Source organism: Microcebus murinus, chromosome 14 (assembly GCF_040939455.1).
Source record: "Microcebus murinus isolate Inina chromosome 14, M.murinus_Inina_mat1.0, whole genome shotgun sequence".
Lineage (NCBI taxonomy): Eukaryota > Metazoa > Chordata > Mammalia > Primates > Cheirogaleidae > Microcebus > Microcebus murinus.
In genome coordinates this window covers 72,565,283-72,582,392 of record NC_134117.1, presented here as the reverse complement: position 1 = coordinate 72,582,392, position 17,110 = coordinate 72,565,283, and the positions used below count along the sequence as shown (strand labels likewise).

The 17,110-nt window shown below is 55.3% G+C and overlaps 1 protein-coding gene across 1 annotated transcript; it reads right to left on the bottom strand.

Moving 5' to 3' along the window:
- Nucleotides 1-7,733: 7,733 nt before the first annotated feature.
- Nucleotides 7,734-16,189, bottom strand: LOC105863931 (retinol-binding protein 3). The gene is made up of 4 exons (XM_020280499.2): nt 13,145-16,189; nt 11,795-11,985; nt 9,834-9,976; nt 7,734-8,170 (listed from the first exon to the last, which is right to left on the bottom strand). Exons 1-4 carry the CDS (start codon nt 16,187-16,189, stop codon nt 7,734-7,736), a joined length of 3,816 nt encoding a protein of 1,271 aa, XP_020136088.1.
- Nucleotides 16,190-17,110: the final 921 nt, after the last annotated feature.

Sequence of the window (17,110 nt, the reverse complement as noted above, 5' to 3'; positions counted from 1 at the left end):
CCCAATAAAGATCAGAAGAGCCAGGGCAGGAAGCACCTCGGTTAGAGGCGATGGCTGGGAAGGATGTATTAAGGGGCAAGGGCAATGCCTGAGCTAAGTGCTGTCCCTTAGAGACACACACAAGGCCGGTGAGCGCACTGGCTAAGATGCTAATCTCCCCGGTAAAGTCACTATCTACTATGGAGGGGTGGACTATGAGCCCTGCAAGGGTGGAGGAGGCTCGGCCCAGATAAAAAAGAACATGTTAGCCGGTGGGGGTCCAAATGAGCCAGTAGGCAAAATTTGGACACCATCTTCAGGTCTTAATATTGTGTCGGAGGAGGCACACAAGTCCACTCCTGCGCTCCCTGTGGTCGCTCGGAGGAGTCTAGGGGCTGGGGATCCTCTTGTCGGCTGTTCCCCGAGGTCGACTGAAGTTGAATAAGACAAGGGGCCCGGGGCTGGCCCCTCAGGCCGTTTCCCGAAAGGGGTGGCAAGGGATTTCCAAGGGCATCGGTCTTAGAACGGCACTCACTAGCCCAATGGTATACCCTCTTGCAGCGAGGACAGAGGGAGGGGGGCCGAGTTGGTCCTGGTGGTCCTGGTTGCCTGGTGGTCCACTGAGGTTAGGGGCAGCAGAGGAGGTGGCTAAGGGGCATTGCTTCGCAAAGTGTCCTGGCTGACCACACTTAAAACAGCCTTTTTGTTCCGCAGTGCCTTGAATGGCAGCCCCGACCGCAAGCTGCACAGCCTGCGACACCTTATGGGCGAAGGGGTCAGCATCATTACACATTCTAATCATGTCATTAAGGTCTTTATTTTTAAGTTTGCCCCTGAGGATGGCCCTGCAAGCACTGTTAGCATTTTCATAGGCCAATTGTTTAATAAGCCTATTATTCTCATCCTCGTGCCCGAGGGTTCGTTCAGCAGACTCTAAAAGCCTGCCCACAAATTCACTAAAGCCCTCCTGAGCTCCCTGGGTAATTTTTGTCAGGGGAGTGAGAACAGATCCCGTAGAGGGAAGTGTTCGCCAGGCACCGAAGGTGGCTGTGGCGGTCTGAGACAAAAGCCCGATTGGGAGTCCCCTTTGGCGCTGTTCAGTGGCAAATTTCCCTTGTCCGCTAAGTTTTTCAAGGGTCCAAGAGGCAGAATTGGGGTTTTTTAAATTATTAGTAGCCGTAGTTTGACAGCGGTCGAGAAAATCGGCTTTCCACAAGAGGAACTGTCCGCGTGAAAGGACTGCCTGAACCAGCCTGGTCCATTCTCCGGGGAGCAAGTAGCCGCCTCCCGAGGCTGCCTCTAGGAGGGAGTAGGTAAAGGGTGCATTGGGCCCATACGTCCTAACAGCAGAATAATTCTTTTAAAGTCTTAAGTTTTAGTCTGCGGAACTCAGTAGGCTCTGCGGTGGGCCCCGGGACTGCCTCCTCTCGGGGGTCATCACTATCACTTTCCCTTTCTCTCCCTTCCGTATCCTCATTATCTGAATCTTGGGGCGGGGACTGGCTCGAAGAAGGGGCGGCAAGGTCTCCTTGCCTATTAGACCTGGTAACTACCGGGAATGCTAGGGCTTTATGGGAGGATTTTAAGGATTTCTTATGTAAGGTGACGTGAGACTGGGCGGTCTCATGACGTGGGTGGCTAATGAAAACCGAATCTTTAAGCGTATCTTGGAGGGAGGACAAGTCTTTGGAAAGCTGGGCAAACTCTTTTTGAAGTTGTAAAACATCCTTTAATTGCGTAACCCTTTCACTTAAGTCTTCTTTGGTACGCAAAAGTAAGGGCATTGTAAGGGGAGGCATTAACGAAGGTGCGTAAATCTGGGGCGTGTAAGGAGGCGGCCATTTGGGATCGTAATATTGGACAGCTTCCTCTCCGAGGGTAGCCTCTTCGGCGGGGTCGAGGGACTCTCGGCGGGATTGTTTTTTGAATACCGGGTAATTAAATGCATGAGGAGCCGTAAACTCGGGTAAGGGAGGGTAGAGGGCCTTGGTGTCTGGCCTACTAACCGAGGGCTCGTCTTTAGATGTCTGGAGCTCAACCGATGGGTCTGGAGGGGGCATATTAATACAAACTGAGGGGCAAGGGGAAGGGCATGTTGATCTTTTAGGATTATCAGTGGGGACTGACCCTTCGGCCGCTTCTAAAGACGTTTTTGAAGCGGACCGCGACACGGGTCGGAGGCAGAATTCTGCTACTGAGAGCAGCTGCTTTTTATTGGGGTCTGAATCTGCCCCTTCAACAATATCTCTGATTAGTCCCCAGTACGAAAAAACAGATCCAGGGACGGCATCTGGGCCTTGATTTAGAAGTAAATCGTTTAAATCTGTACCTACTTTTTGCCATTTGTGTGGGTGAATCTCAGGTCCACCAATAATAAACCAAGGACAAGCACGATCAATGAACACAAAAAACTTTACTAAGTCCTTTTTCTTAACTCTAATTCCTCTCTCTCTGAGTGAGGCCTTGAGATCCTTAATAAAAACGGCCTCCTTAGACAATGAATGGCCCATCTCAATGGGGTGACAATGTAAAAATTTACTCACCAGACCGTCGACTCTGTGAGCGGCAGAACGAGGGTCTCTGTAGGGTTTCCTTCGGCCGAAGAGCGCTCCGTGGCGTCACCCGACAAAGGTCCGTACCTCGTGCCCCACGTTGGGCGCCACTTGTCCCGGCCCGCGGGACCTTCTGTTACTCGCGGGGGCGAGGGGGACCGTGCCTGAAAGAGATGAGCGAGAGAAAGAAACGAGACCAAGCAAATGGTTGTCAAGGTCTGCTTTACTTAGATTTTTAGTGGGTTTTATAAGCATACAAAAACAAGGAAGTCAAAACAAAAAATAGAGTGGTGACGATGAGGCTTGGGTCTGGGTTGATTAGCCCTAATCAGTGTCTTATCAGTATCCTGTTTTTGACTGATTACTCATCTCCAACCGGAACATTTGCAGTCAACACATCCTGGAGCATTCCGTGGTCAGCACGTCATGGACTGCGTTCTTCTCGGAGCTATAGCTGGAATTTTCCAGGGCGAAGTTCGTGCGTAGGACAAGTCATAGGGGAGTTGAGGGTCTTTGAGGGTCCTTGCCTCTAACATAAGTCATTCTCCAACATGTTTTGGGTTGTGACACTTCCTAGGAGAGAAGAATTTTTGGAAACCAATTTTCAATGGGATTGGGGAGTTGCTTCCTGCAGGGAGAGAACCCCCTTCTTCCCATCTGTCTTGTGTTTTCCTGGGGCAGGAGGCAGGGGCCCCTGAGTCTTATCTCCTTGCTATTCTAAGCCTCTTGGATTAGGAGGCTATTTTCAGCTCTGGCCGCCCTGGCCAGCAAAGCAGAGAGGCGGGCGCTGGGCCAGGTGGCAGCTGTCAATAAGTCCCATGGGCACCAGGGGCAGGAGGTGGGTGCTCTCGGCAGTGGGTTTCCTGGCCCAGGGGTGTGATGGGGCTGGATTGCTTTTCTTTCTGAGTCCTGTCCTCACCCTGGATGACAGCTGTAGGAGTAGACAGGGCCTCCCTGACGAGAGGCCTTGCCCGTTGACTGTGTGGGGTGGGTGCAGGGACGCAAGAGGAGGACAGTGAGCAAGATGAAGAGACAGGCTTCTCCCCTTCAGTGTTCCAGCCAGGCCAGAAAGCAGGGATCTGTGGGGTCTCCCAGGCATCCCCTTCACAGTCCTTTTAAATGGAGCATATTGCTGCAGTAGTCCCTGGCCCCTATGCCCAGGGCATTGTGGGCCAAGTCTCCAGCAAGGACTTGAAGGTGAAGGTCACCTTTCCTTCTCCTTACAGAGCCTGGCAGAGGCATGCCTTGTTGCTGGCCAAGAGCACCTTGGACATGGACCCCCAGTACCCAGAGCTGTTAGGGACCGACCTTCCACAGCTCCACCGGACAGAAAAGCAGAGACATCGAGGATGTAATTACATAAGAGGAGGTTTATTTTCTGGCTAGCCAGGGTCCAAGCCCTAGAGCACCAACACAGTGGCCACTCTTGCAGGCAAGGACCCCGACTGGAGTTGCAGCGTGCCTTTTATCCCTATGGTGCATACGCTATGCAATGGCTGATCACGCGTGGTCATGCATTGACCTTTAACATGATTGGTTGGCTGGCAGCCCCACTATACAGGGGTCCGAACAATGCAAAGTTGGCGCAATCAAGCAAGCAAGCAACGGTTTCCATGGCAAGCAAGCAACAGTTTCCAGAAGCCGGATGTTAGTTCCGGCTTCACTGGGGTGTGGGCCTTGCAGGTGTGCAATGTCTCGACCCCGGCTTTACTGGGGTGTGGGCCTTGCAGGTATGCAATGTCTCGACCCCTCACAGAGCCACTGCCTTCCACCCTGCACCCTCTATGTGCCAGTAGTCCCTGGTCAGGGAGCAGCTGCGCCCTCGAGTGGACTGTGCCTGCTCCCTGCCCCTGCTGCTCCACTCTGGTCCTCTCTGGAGCACCTCACTCTGCTTCCACCACTTGCCCTGTGGCTGGCCTGGCATCCTTAGGTTCTGTCCCTGGGGAGTGCACAGAAAGGCAGAAGATGGGCCCAGCACAGCCTGTGTTCCTTTCTCCACCCAACCACCTCATAGTTTGGCTGCTCAGAGTGTGGCCTGGGCTGGGATGGAGAAGCAGGGAAGCCCCTAGGCCTGTCTTGCCCCAAGCAGGTAGCTTTCTCTGTGGCCTTTGTAATCCATGTGTCACACACATTGTCACAACAGGGTTGAGCTGGACTCCTGGGGGCACTCCAGCACCCTGGGATGCCATGTCGAAAGAGCCACTCCCAGCCTGCCCTGCTTGGTCCTATGTGACTACCTGGCCATCATGGTAGGCAGAGAAGGGAGAACCTGAGTGTCAGCACGGACGAGTGGTTGTGCACAAGACTGAGGTCCCCACCCCCTGGGCGTGGACCGTGGCTGTTAGTAAGTAGGCCACACAGCAGGAGGTGAGCAGCGGGGCGAGCTAGTGAAGCTTCATCTGTATTGACAGCCACTCCCCACCCATCACTGGCATCACTGCCCGAGCTCCGCCTCCTGTCAGATCAGTGGCGGCATTAGATTCTCACAGGAGTGTGAACTCTACCGTCAACTGTGCAGGCGAGGGATCTAGGTTGTGCTCCTTATGAAAATCTGATGCCTGATGACCCAAGGTGGAGCTGAGGTGGTGGTGCAAGCACTGGGGGGCGGGGGGCAGCTGCAAATACAGACTGTCATTAGCAGAGAGGTCTGACTGCACAGAGACCATAATAAGCCAATTGCTTGCAGACACATATCAAAACCCTATCAGGGAGAGGCAAATGACAATGTCATATTAGAAATAAAGTGCACAATAAATATAATGTGCTTGAATCATCCCAAAACCATCACCCCTACCCCCCACAACCATCCGTGTAAAAATTGTCTTCCATGAAACCCATCCCTGGCGCCAAAATGGTTGGGGACAGCTGGTGCAAGATGGTGAGCTGGGGGCAGGAGCGGGCCAGGGGCAGGCAGGGTGGGGCAGGGCGGGGCAGGAGCAGGCCAGGGGCAGGCAGGGTGGGGCAGGGCAGGAGCAGGTAGGGTGGGGCAGGGTGGGGCAGGAGCAGGCCAGGGGTGGGCAGGGCGGGGCAGGGCAGGGCAGGGCGGGGCTGGGTGGAGGTGTTGAGCTCAGACCAGGGCACAGAGAGTTTAAGGGGCCTGGGCCCGTCTGAGCAGAGGCAGCTAGGCAGCTGTTGGCCCTCTGGGTCTGCCACCAGAAGAGAGGTCTGGTGGGATTTTGTTTTCCTTTTCCTTTTTCTTCAGTCTTCTGTCTGCAAGCAGGTGAAGTGTAAGAAGCCTTGCGTTCAGGAAGGCCATCCTTTTTACTTTGCTGCACAGGACTTTAGCTTCTCTCCACCTCAGCTCCTCCATTTGGACCAGGCCCAAGGCCTATGCAGAATGTGGTGGAAATAGGTCGGGTTACTGAGCTTGTCTGAGTCTCAGCTGGTTCCTGTGTCTGGGTGACAGAGGCTGGCGATGCGTCCGGAAGTGCAGGAGCGAGAACTTCCCTATTTAAGACCCGTGGGACCTTTGCTGCCTGCTGACCCCACAGCACCTGACAGCACACCTTAAGCAAGTCAGCTGTCGATAAAGGCCAGTGGTGCCGATCAGGGAAATCCAAATGATGAGAAAGGAAAAGCTACGAAAAAATAGATCTCATCATCACTAGTGATTATTAAGTTATGGTTCATGGCTCAATTATATAATTCATTTTATCTAATTTATTTTATATTTTGGATGACTGCTGCATTTGAAAATGATACATGCTTATTATGAGGATTTAAGAAAAAGAGCAAAGCATAAAGAAGAAAAATAAAAATATCACCCCAAATTTTATCACCTACTGTTAAAATATAGGTGATGATCAGATAGCCATAAATATCTGAAAAAGAGGGGGAGACAGAGGAATATGAGCATTGTAGGGTTAAAAAAGTTGAGCTCACATTATATATACTACTACTAAAATTCAATTGTTACACTTAATCTTGTCTGACTATAGCAGAAGAAAAAGGAAGTGGAGTGAAATGTTGCCTTCAGCCCGGCAGCGTTTAGACAAGGCTGGCTCAAGGGTTGTCCTCACAGAAATCCTCCAAGTATTGGTGGGTGGCTCTGTGGTTTGCCCAGATTGCATAGCTCTCTGGGGGCTGGGGAGGGGACTGGAAGAAGTCGCCTTTGGGAGGCTCAGCTGGGCCAGCTCAAATGGAGCTTGGAGCCTGGGCAGCTGCAGCCTGAGCTCACCAGGTGCCCAGGCTGGACAATGCCGGTGCTCAGTCCTCAGCAAGTGGGCAGAGCCCTGGCTCCCCAAGCATGGCTGCGACTGCGACTGCCGCAGGGCTTTCCTCCCGCTCCCGCCTCACCCCCACCAGGACTTTGGGCAGGGCCTTAGAGCTTGCTTCCTTTTCAGTCCCTGGTCCCTCAGGCAGAGCAGGGCTGTATGGCTGCCAGGGCACCAGTAGGGGCCTGTTCCCCAGGTTAGCCTTGGGCTCCCTCAGTTCAAGCGTCTGAGAGCCACCCTCGGGGGCAGTGCAGACTCCCTTCTGTGCCTCCTGACATTGGTGTGCGGTCACTGAGCATGCACCACCTGAGCCAGGTGCCCTGCTACGGGTCAGTCAGTAGGGAGGGGAGGATGAGCGAGGCAGCTCCTGTCCCTGAGGGCTGCACAGCATGGCAGTAGAGAAATGGTCACAGGGCAGTGTGCTGGGGTAGTGGGACCTCTGCCCTACATGGCAGCCACGAGCTGCAGGTGGCCACCGAGCCCTGGCACGGTCTGGAAATGTGTTGTAAGCACAAACTGCATACCACATTTCAAAGACTTGCTACAAACACATCTCATCCATAATAATTTTTATTTTGAATACACGTTCATAGTACCATGGATAGGAATAGGTTAAATAAGTTGTGCTATTAGAATATACTATTGAAATTCATTTCACATGTTTCTTTATGCTTTTTAAAAATATGGCTTCTAGAAAATTTTAAGAGACGCGTGTGCCTTGCATCTGCGGCTCACGTGATTCTATTGGGCGGAGCTGCTCAAGGTGGCAGCGGGAGGCTCAGGGGTTGGTGGTTAGAGAACATGGACAGGAACAGGTCTGGACTTCACTATGGGGGGTGTCTTTGAAGGGGGTGAGCTCTCTGCCTCTGGGTGTTCAAACAGAAAGGATCTGTGCAGTGGTATGGAGCCCAGAGCCCTGACCTCCGAGGGTGCCTCCAACTCCAAGCCTACCCAGAGCTTGGCAGGCACCCCGCTGCCCCCATGAGCCTCAGGCAGGACCATGTGCAGAAACACTGGTGGTGGATGGCCCAGAGGTCCTCCCCGCCCCAGGGCTCTGCCCATGGGGGCCCTCTGAGTGGCCCTGCAGGCCTGTGCTCCGCCTCAACCTCAGCAGCTTGTGTTGGAGCATCTCTTTGGCTCTGGTGAGAGCTACTTCTGCAGGGACAGCCATGTGGGGGGTCACCCCCACCCCTTCCCAGGAGCTTCCATCTGCAGCCCCCACAGAGCGGGCTGTGGGGATAGTGAGGTAAAGGTGGGTGTCGTCCACATGGTAGGTTTGTGGTGGCTGGCAGCCACCGCTGGTCACCTCCCCAATGACCAGGGCCCGGCCCAGCCTCTTCATGATGTAGGTAAACTCCTCTGCAGCACCGGCCGTCACACTGCTGGTCAGAATGACCATGCTCTTCTTGGAGCCATAGCGTTCACCTGGAAGACAGAAGGCCCTTCAGGACGGGGGGCAAGTCAGGATGCCTGGCACCTGCATACTCTATGCTGTCTGGACCTGCAGTGTAGAGGGCTTGGGGTTTAGTTCTGCATCCCTGTGTCCACATGCAAGCCACTTGACTTCTCTGAGCCTTGATGTCTGCATCTGTATAATGGGGACAAGAGTGTTTGCCCTGTGATGAGCATTTTGAAGTGCTTGAGAACTCCCCCATTTGTTTGTATGCTATTAGAATATGCTATTGAAATCCATTTCACTCGTTTCTTTATGCCTTTTAAAAATGTGGCTTCTAGAAAACTTAGGTGTGTGCCCTGCATCTGTGGCTCATGTGATTCTTTAGATCTAAAAACTTAATTTTTTTGCTGACATGTGTTAGGAAAGGCCTGACTTTCTTGAGGAAGGCACATGCTCTTTCTCCATGAGTGACACGGACATCTGATCTGACCCAATTTTCTTTTCACTCTGGACCCTCAGAAAAGCCAAATTTGTGACTTAGCAAGGACAACCCATCAGGGTAGCGCCGCCCAATAGAAATGTGATGTGAGCCGGAGCGCCAGCCACAGGTGGCTTTTTAAGTCTTCTAGTAGCCACATTAAACAAGCAGAAGCAGATAAAATTGATTTTAATGTTTTTATTTAACCCAAATATCCAAGATATGTTCATTTCAAAATGTAATCAAATAAAATTATTGAGGTATTTTCTTTTCCTTTTTTCCCAAAAGTCTTTAAAATCAGGCGTGCATTTTATACCGACAGCACATCTCATTCCAGACAAGCCACATGCCAGGGGCTCTGTGACCGCCGGTGGCTTGTGGCCCCATGTGGGACCTTATGATCTGCCCATCTGAGTCTAATTTTAACTCCTGGTCTTTGATGTCACTTGAATTTAGAATTCACCTGGTTCTGATTTTTATTTACATTTTGAAATATTATTGAATGTATGTCCGGGAAGCTACAGCCAAGTGCCTTCATACTGACAGAGCATAGACATGACAGTGGTGGTGTTTTCTGGTCAGAGCCACACCCCCATTGGTCTCCAGCCCTCTTGGTTGCGTGGGCGCACAGCCGCCCTGGTTTCCCATGCTGGCAGGGCAGCTAGAGCGCAGCCGGCCCTGCGGGGCTTGAGTGCGGGTCTCTTGAGTGCGGGGCCTGCCTCTGCGCCTCTGGCCCTGCTCTGTGCCCCGCAGCTCTGTGCCCAGAAGCCCCATTAGCCTCCGGGACTTTCTTCAGGAGAGAGTGTGGGGCTGCTGCTGAGAGTTCAGGGAAGATGGACACGGGAAATGCCCGTTGGGTTTGGTGACGGGCAGGTGGTCCTTCTAATTCTGCATTTGTAGGCTGGTGGTTGTAGTGGTGGGATTGAGGGCATTTTGGTATTAGACAAACTGACATTCACTCTTTGGCTCTTTCACTTATTAACTGAGTGGCCCAGCCAAGATATTTGATCTAGCTGCCCCCAACTCTTCCCCTAGAAAATGGGCATGGTGGCGCCTGCTCCGCCAGGGTTCTAGGGCATTTGCATCAGGCGCAGGGATGCGGTCAGGGACTTTATATTCCAGTCGCTTTGGCTTTTACCGAAACCCAAGCTGTCTTTCCCTGACTTCCTAGAAGCTTCTAGAACGAGAACAGGTAGGGGCAGCCTCCCCAGTACCTGCAACCTGGGTGTGTGTCCAGAGTTCGCTGACAGAGTCGTTGGGCCGGCTGTAGATCCTGTCCAGCAGAACCGGAGGGCCTTCGTCAAAGAAGTAAGAGCACAAGGCAGGAATGGAGGATGTGGGGCCGCCGATGTTGAACCTGAGGACAGGAAGTGGAGCCTGGTGAGGGGCTGAACTCAGTCAGGCCTCCACACCCCTCTGGGAGGCCCGGTTCTTTGCTCTGGGAAAGGTTCTATTAGTGATTCTAGGCAGCTTCAGTCTAGTGCCTCTTCCTCCTCCTTTGGAATGCCATGGGTCAGCATTTTCCAGCATTTCCCAGCATTCCCAGGGTACTAGTCTCTTGAGAACAAGACACTTGTGGTCAAATACATTTAGCAAATACTAAATACCATACCCTCCCCCTCTGATCACATTAAATATATGAAAGGCCCTGACAAGTCCTGTAGTTAGGAACTCTCTGTAAATTTCACTCAATTATTGACCATAAACTACTCCTTTGTATCCATCCTCCTTACAAGTAGAGCACATTTTGGGAAACCCTGTTCCCCCAGTTGCATTTTGTGACAATATTACAAAACTCACCAGAGATCTTAATCAGGTGTTCAGGCATCCTACCAGGGCACTTAGCGTGGTGAGTACTCAGAGTTGTGGGACCACAATGAGAGTGAGGAAGTCCATCCCAGGCCCTTGGATTTGTCCCAGAGTGTGGCCTTGCTGGGCTCCTGTCTCCCTATTTGGGGCTGGTGCTATGTTAGGAACCTCTTCCCTTTGATGATCTAGGAGGGCCCGGCTGGGTTCAGGACCCTTGACCTCAGCATCTGGACCTCCAAACAAACCTTGAGGACAGAAGGATTGTTTAGCAGGGTGCACTTGTAGCCTGGGGCTGTCTCCTCTTTAAATGTGGCATAGGTCAGCAGAAAGGACTTAGCGTGAGGCTCGGTTCTTGCATGTTCTGTAATGCATCAAAAGAATAAACTGCCACAGGGGCTTCAGACTCAGGCTGTGAGCACACAGCACTGGGGCTGTGGCTAGTGTTTTATCTTCCAGGGAGAAGAACCAGCCTCTGTGGGATCTAGAGCCACCTAGCGATGACTGAGAACGATGTGAGTGTCACCAGCCAGTGAACTGGGGCTGGACTTGGTGTTTCTGCTCTGCCAGTCCCGCTGCCTCTCAGACAGCAGGGGAGGGTGGGAAGTATTCCATCCAAGAGGGGAGCCTGCCCCTTCTGTGCCCATGGAGAGTGCCAGGGCACGTCTACTGATGGACCGATTCACGAGAGGCCTGGGCTGGCTACTGCCTGTCTACGGCGGAAACTCACTGCAATGAGGCATGCTTTTACAGAAGCATGGCAGGTGGCAGCTAGCTGAAGACACCCTTCCAACAATCATTTTGTGATGCAAAGAATTCTTTTGCCAACAGTAGTGGTTATTTTCCAATTTTCCCGGGGCTCTGCCTTTATGATTCTCATGACCAGGGCTCTTGTGGGTTAATTTCGTATGATGTGAGACATGACCACAGGTGGAGGACCTGTTGTCCCAAGCACAACTGATCACCAGAATTGTCTGGACGTCTGTCAGATATGCAGATGATCAGGCCTGCCACCTGGAGCTTCTGACTCAGTAGGGCAGGGGTGGGACCCAGGATCAGTGTTTTTCATGTCCCCTTTCCCCACCCCCACACCAGTTGAAGACTATGACCAGGCAAGCTTGGGGTAATCTCAACCTGGAATGCACACTGGAGTCATTAGAAGAGCTCAAAAACACTACAGTTTTGGGGTCCCACTGGGCAATTAAATCAGAACCCCTGGGCTAGCTGGCTTCCAGCTGAGGACATGGTCCCTCTCAGATCCTCTGCTGGTCACAGGGTCCTTTTCTTCTCTGCTGTGTCCCATAGCCTTGACCGTCTCCTGGCTAGTGCTGCGGCCTGGCCAGGAAACACTGACCCCTGGCACACTGACCTCATGTCGATAATCATGGCATCCGTGTGCACGATCTTCTTCCAAATGTGTTCCACCAGCAGCTCGGAAACCTGGGTGAGCAGCTCACAGTCCCCAAACATGTCAAACCTCAAGTAGCCGATGTTGTCCTCAAGTACGTTAGTGTGGAAGGAAAACTTGATCAGGTCTTCAAAGGCTTCAGGGGAAGGGATCTATAAGAGTTAGAGGTCATGCTCAGTGTCAGGAGAGCAGCCAGTTTCAGAGCCCAGGAAAGTGGGCGCCTCAGGGCTCCCTTACATTGTGGGAAATATCAGGGGCATGGCTTGGGAACTAACATTTTTGGAGGAGTCCGTAGGTGCCAGGGGCTTTCCCAGTGGCATGTCTGGGAGGTTACCTGGGTGGTGGGCCTGGGCTGTGAACACATGCACGATCCATTGGCAGCCTCCTTGCAGAGAATGCACCTGTGTGACAACCCCACGGCCTGGTGCCCAGAGTGCAAGGCTCAGCATGGTCTCTTCTCTGAGGCCTCTACCCTCCCCAGGCACTTCCCAACATCCCTGGGCGCGTCCTGCTCTCCTGCACTCGGGTGGGGAGGGAAGAGGCCAGCTGCCTTTACCAGGGGCCTGGCCCTGTGTTAAGCACTTTGTGGCCCCTGTCCTCACCCTCACAGCCACCCTGCACAGGGACACCATTATTCCCATCTTCTCTAAAGAAACTGAACCACAGAGAGAGGGTAAATCACTTGCCTGAGTTCACACAGCAGTAAGTGGTGGAGCTAGAATCTGAATCTTACTCCAAACGGTGACGTTTGTGCTGTGCTGGAAAGTAGCGGGCAGCACCAGCTACCCCAACGTGGCTGCACTTCCCTCCCTCTGCACGGCTGCGGTGGGTGGCAGCTCAGTGAGCCGGCCGAGCGTGAGGGGCCAGCGCTGACAGGGACACCAGCTCCAGGCCCTGCTCTTCCCTTGGTCACAGCACTTTGGCCATAGCCCACTCCTCTTTGCACCCCTCCAGGCCTCAGTTTCCCTTTGTGTAAAATGGGGGTGGCAGTTCTGTGGCAGAGGCTTTTGGTGCCCTCAGCCCCTCTGATTTCAGCTATGCCTGTCCCTACCCAGCACTCCTCTTTCCCCAAGAGGACAATGAGAAGCCCTGCTAGCACTTGCCTTCCTCCCAACTAAGACTGAAACGCTCTGTCCCAGGGGTATTCAAACTGGGTTGCTGTGAGGACTCATGATCTACGAGGGTGTTCAGGGGCCCTGGGTATGGAGAGTGGATGGGCTAACTGGGCCAGAAAGAGGGGAGCCTCTGCACATAGCGCTGCACACGTGGACTCCTGGGACTGCACCAGGCCAAGTCTCCCTTGAATCTCACCTGCATGGGCACAATTCCAGGAATTCGGTCCTTGGAATCCTCAGGGATATGGGCTGTCTTCAGGTGTGGGTCCCCGGAGAGCATCTGCAGGTCAGCCCCCAGCATCTCGGCCAGGGCTGCTTCCGAGGTCACCCTGGAGTAGTGGCTCTGCAGACCGCTCAGCTCTGCAGCCATCTTGGCCCCCAGCTCGGGGGAGGCATAGTTATCGGCTACCAGCTTCCCGGCTGTCTGCAGCACTGTGGGCACCTTGGCACGCAGGGCCACTATGTCCTGGGCTGTGGAAAGGGCCTCACTCATGGGCACGGTGATGTCGGGCTCCACGCCAGCCAAGTCCCAGGCCTGGCCTGTGGTGGCACTCAGGGCCATCTGGGTGGGCATGGAGGCATATAGGGGGCTACTGCCCACCTGGTAGATGCCCACAGAGAGAGCCCCTCCAGCCGTGGGCTCCCCAATGACCGTGGCCCGCTGCAGGTCCTGCATGGTGTGAGCAAAAGCTTCTGCCGCGGAGCCACTGGTGTGGCTCATCAGGATGTAGAGGTCCTTGTGGGAGCCGTAGCGCTGGCCAGCAACCTGGGGCAGCGTCCACACGTCTGTGACCCTTGAAGAGGCCCGGTCAAAGACGGAGTAGAGGTGCTGGAGGGGCTCTGCCTCAAAGAAGTAGGAGCAGAGCAGTGGCACGGCCGTGGTATAGCTGCCAGGGTTGTAGCGCAGGTCAACAACCAGCGCCGCTGTGTCCACCAGCTTCTGCCACACCAGCCGCACCAGCTGCGGCCCAATGGCCTTCACCGTCTCCAGCTCAGCCATGGCATCAAAACGGAGGTAGCCCAGGTGGCTGGGCAGTACCTCTGTCTTGAACAGGGCCTCAATGAGGTAGGAGAGCTCCTCTGGAGAGGGGATGGCAGGGGGTGGTGGTGGCGCCTCCTCCACCACCAGCTCGCCGGGGCTGTGGAACACCAGCAGGCGGTGGTCCCCAGACACCTCCTGCAGGTCAGCCGTGAGCTGGGAGGCCAGCGACTCCAAGTCCACTGCCGTGCGGTAGGCTCCCTGGGCCAGCTTGGCTCGCAGCAGGGCGCCCATCTGTCCGGCGACCTCCAGCCGTGCGTAGTGGGCCTCCAGCAGGTGCCCCGTGCCCTCCACCAAGGCCCCTAGGCTCCGGTGGAACTCCAGCACCTCCTGGGCTCTGTCCAGGGCCTCCTCGGCCAGCACGATGGCATCGGGCACCACGCCGCCGCCCAGCCAGGCCTCGCCGTGGTTGTCAAAGAAGGTGAGCACAGGCACAGTGAGCGCCAGGCCGCCCTCGGGCGTGTCCAGCAGCGGCACCGTGCGGGTGTGCAGCAGGTTGCCCGCGGTGATCTCGCCCACCAGTGTCGCCCAGCCCAGCGACTGCATGAGGAAAGCGAACTCCTCGGCGGCCGTGGCAGTGCGGTGGCTGGTGAGCAGGTACACCCCGCGGTGGGTGCTGTAGCGTGGGCCCAGCAGCTCGGTGTGGCTGAAGTGCTCCTGCGTGACATTGGTGCGGCGGTCGTAGGTGGTGAAGAGGCGCACGGGGCCAGCCTCGGGGTCCTGGAAGTACGAGAGCAGCAGGGGCAGGGCCGAGGATGGCCCCCCGGGGTTGTGGCGCAGGTCCATGATGAGGTGCTCTGTGTCCTGCAGGGGCTCCCACACCTGGCGCAGGATATACGGGCCCAGTGCCCCCAGCACAGAGGCATCGGCAAAACCGTCGAAGCGCAGGTAGCCCACATTGCCCGGCAGCACCGACACCTGGAACACGGAGTCCACCAGGGCCTGCCGGACAGCCTCGTCCTCGGGCACCTCTGGGGCCGCCCCTGGGGGGTCTTCAGCTCCAGCCTCGGGCCCAGGAAGGGTTTCTCTGGACCTAACGGCCCGCACCAGGAGCCTGGGGTCCTCGGATACAGCCTGCAGGCCGGCGTTGAGCTTGGTGACCAGGTCCTCCTCGGAGACCACGGTGGAGAAGTCCATGCTGGCCAGGTGGTTCTGCAGGGCGGGCACGCGGTCCACCAGTGTGTAGTAGTCCTGCAGCGCCTCCTGTAGGCCGTGGACGACCCCTGGCAGGGCACGGCGCAGAGTGAGGATGGCCAGGGCTTTCTCTAGGGCTTGCTCGGCCGGCGTCCCCACACAGGGCAGCACCCCGCTGCCCTCCCATGTCTGGCCGCCCCCTCCCAGGGGGCCCAGGGACCTGGATACGGGCACGGTGAAGAAGAAGTTGGACTGGCCTATCCTCAGCTTCTGCAGGTTCAGGGCGCCCCCCACTGTCCGCTCACCCACCACGATAGCCCGGCGCATCTGCTTGAGGATGTAGGCGATGTCCTCGGCCACGCCCCCGGTGCGGCCACTGGTGAGGACCACCACGTCCTTGTCGGCACTGTACCTCTCTCCCGGGACCTGGGGCAAGGTCCAGATCTCCATGGTCGTGTTGGAGGGGCGGTCGTAGATGGTGTCCACGTGCAGGACCGTGTTCCCCGGGTGCAGGTAGGAGATGACGTAGGGAATGCCAGACACCTGGCCCCCTGTGCAGTGCCGCAGATCCAGCACCAAGGCAGAGGTGCCCATGAGCTTTCTCCAGACGTGGGCCACCAGAAACTGCCCCAGCTTGCTCAGCACCTCCTCACCTGGGATGTCATCCACCCGCAGGTAGCCCACATTGCCCTCCAGAACTTCATGGCGGAGGCCCCTCTGCAGCCAGGCCAGCAGCTCCTCTTGTGTGAGGTTGGTGAGTGCCGGGGCCTGCCGGGCAGGCTCGAGGGTACTGGGTTCGTAGGAGATGACCAGGCGAGGGTCGTTCAGGGAGCCTTGCACTCCGGCTGTCAGCACCTGGGCCAGCGTCTGAGGGTCTGAGATGGCCAGAATCTCACGGCTCTTGGTGGCCTGCTCGATGGCTTCCTGCATCCCCACCAGGTTCTCGGGGAAGCAGTAGTTGTCCAAGAGCACCTTGGCCATGTCTAGCACCAGGCTCGGCTGGAACAGGTGTGTGGGGCCAGCCAAGCCGCAGAGCAGTGTGGTTAGGAGCAGGACCCATTCTTTCATTGTGGAGTCCAGGGGAGGCTGGGAAGCTCAGGGGAAGCACAGAAGCTCCCTCGGCATGGGCAGCCCACGCCCTGCTCTGCGCAGCCTTCCACCTCGCCCTTCTCGGCTGGCAGACAGAAGGTCTGGGGTTAAACTCTGGAGCTGGGGCAAGACTTCCAGCTCCAGTAAGCCTTTAATCCTGTCTAATTCAAGCACATTGGCCCAGAGACTGGGGAGACATGGCTGGGGTGGTTTGACCCAGAAGGTATGTTGTGTGTCATCTTGCTGCACCACCTCTGCATGTCAAGACATGAATAACAGCCATTTATTCTGAGTTTCTGCCACATGCCAGACACTGCTTCCTGCTTTACAAGCTGACCCTGTTCACCAGAGCCTTGCAGAGCAGAGCTATTAACCTGCAAGCCAACAGCATGTCCCCACTGTGCTGGGTGACCAATGACTCTGGAATCAGGCGGACCTCTTGGAGACCCATGTCCACCACTATTCTGTGGTCTTAGGGAAGGATATTACTTATTGTGTAGATTAAGTGAAAAATATATGCTACGCACATCCCAGTGGCCAACAAGTAGGAAGCACTCTGTTAATGGTGAGTTCTTCGCATTCAATACTGTCTCTGTTTTATAGCAAAGAAGCAGGCCAGTGACTCTAGCAGCTGGCTGAAGCCCCTCATTTTGGCAGGGGCAGGTAGGAGGTGGCGAGGAGGGGCCCGTGGGCCACAGTCAGTTCAGATAGTGCAGAGGTCGGGTCTGTGGCTGCCGTTAGCCTTGGGCTAGAGGTTATTTCCTGTGCCCTCTTAATGCCTCCAGATGACAGGCTGGGCCCCCGCAGCTTTCTAATGTCAGGAAACGTTATATCTGGGCCTCCATGTGGGGTGTGGAGTGGAGAGGTGCCCACCAGACCACATGGGGCCAGCAATTCCAG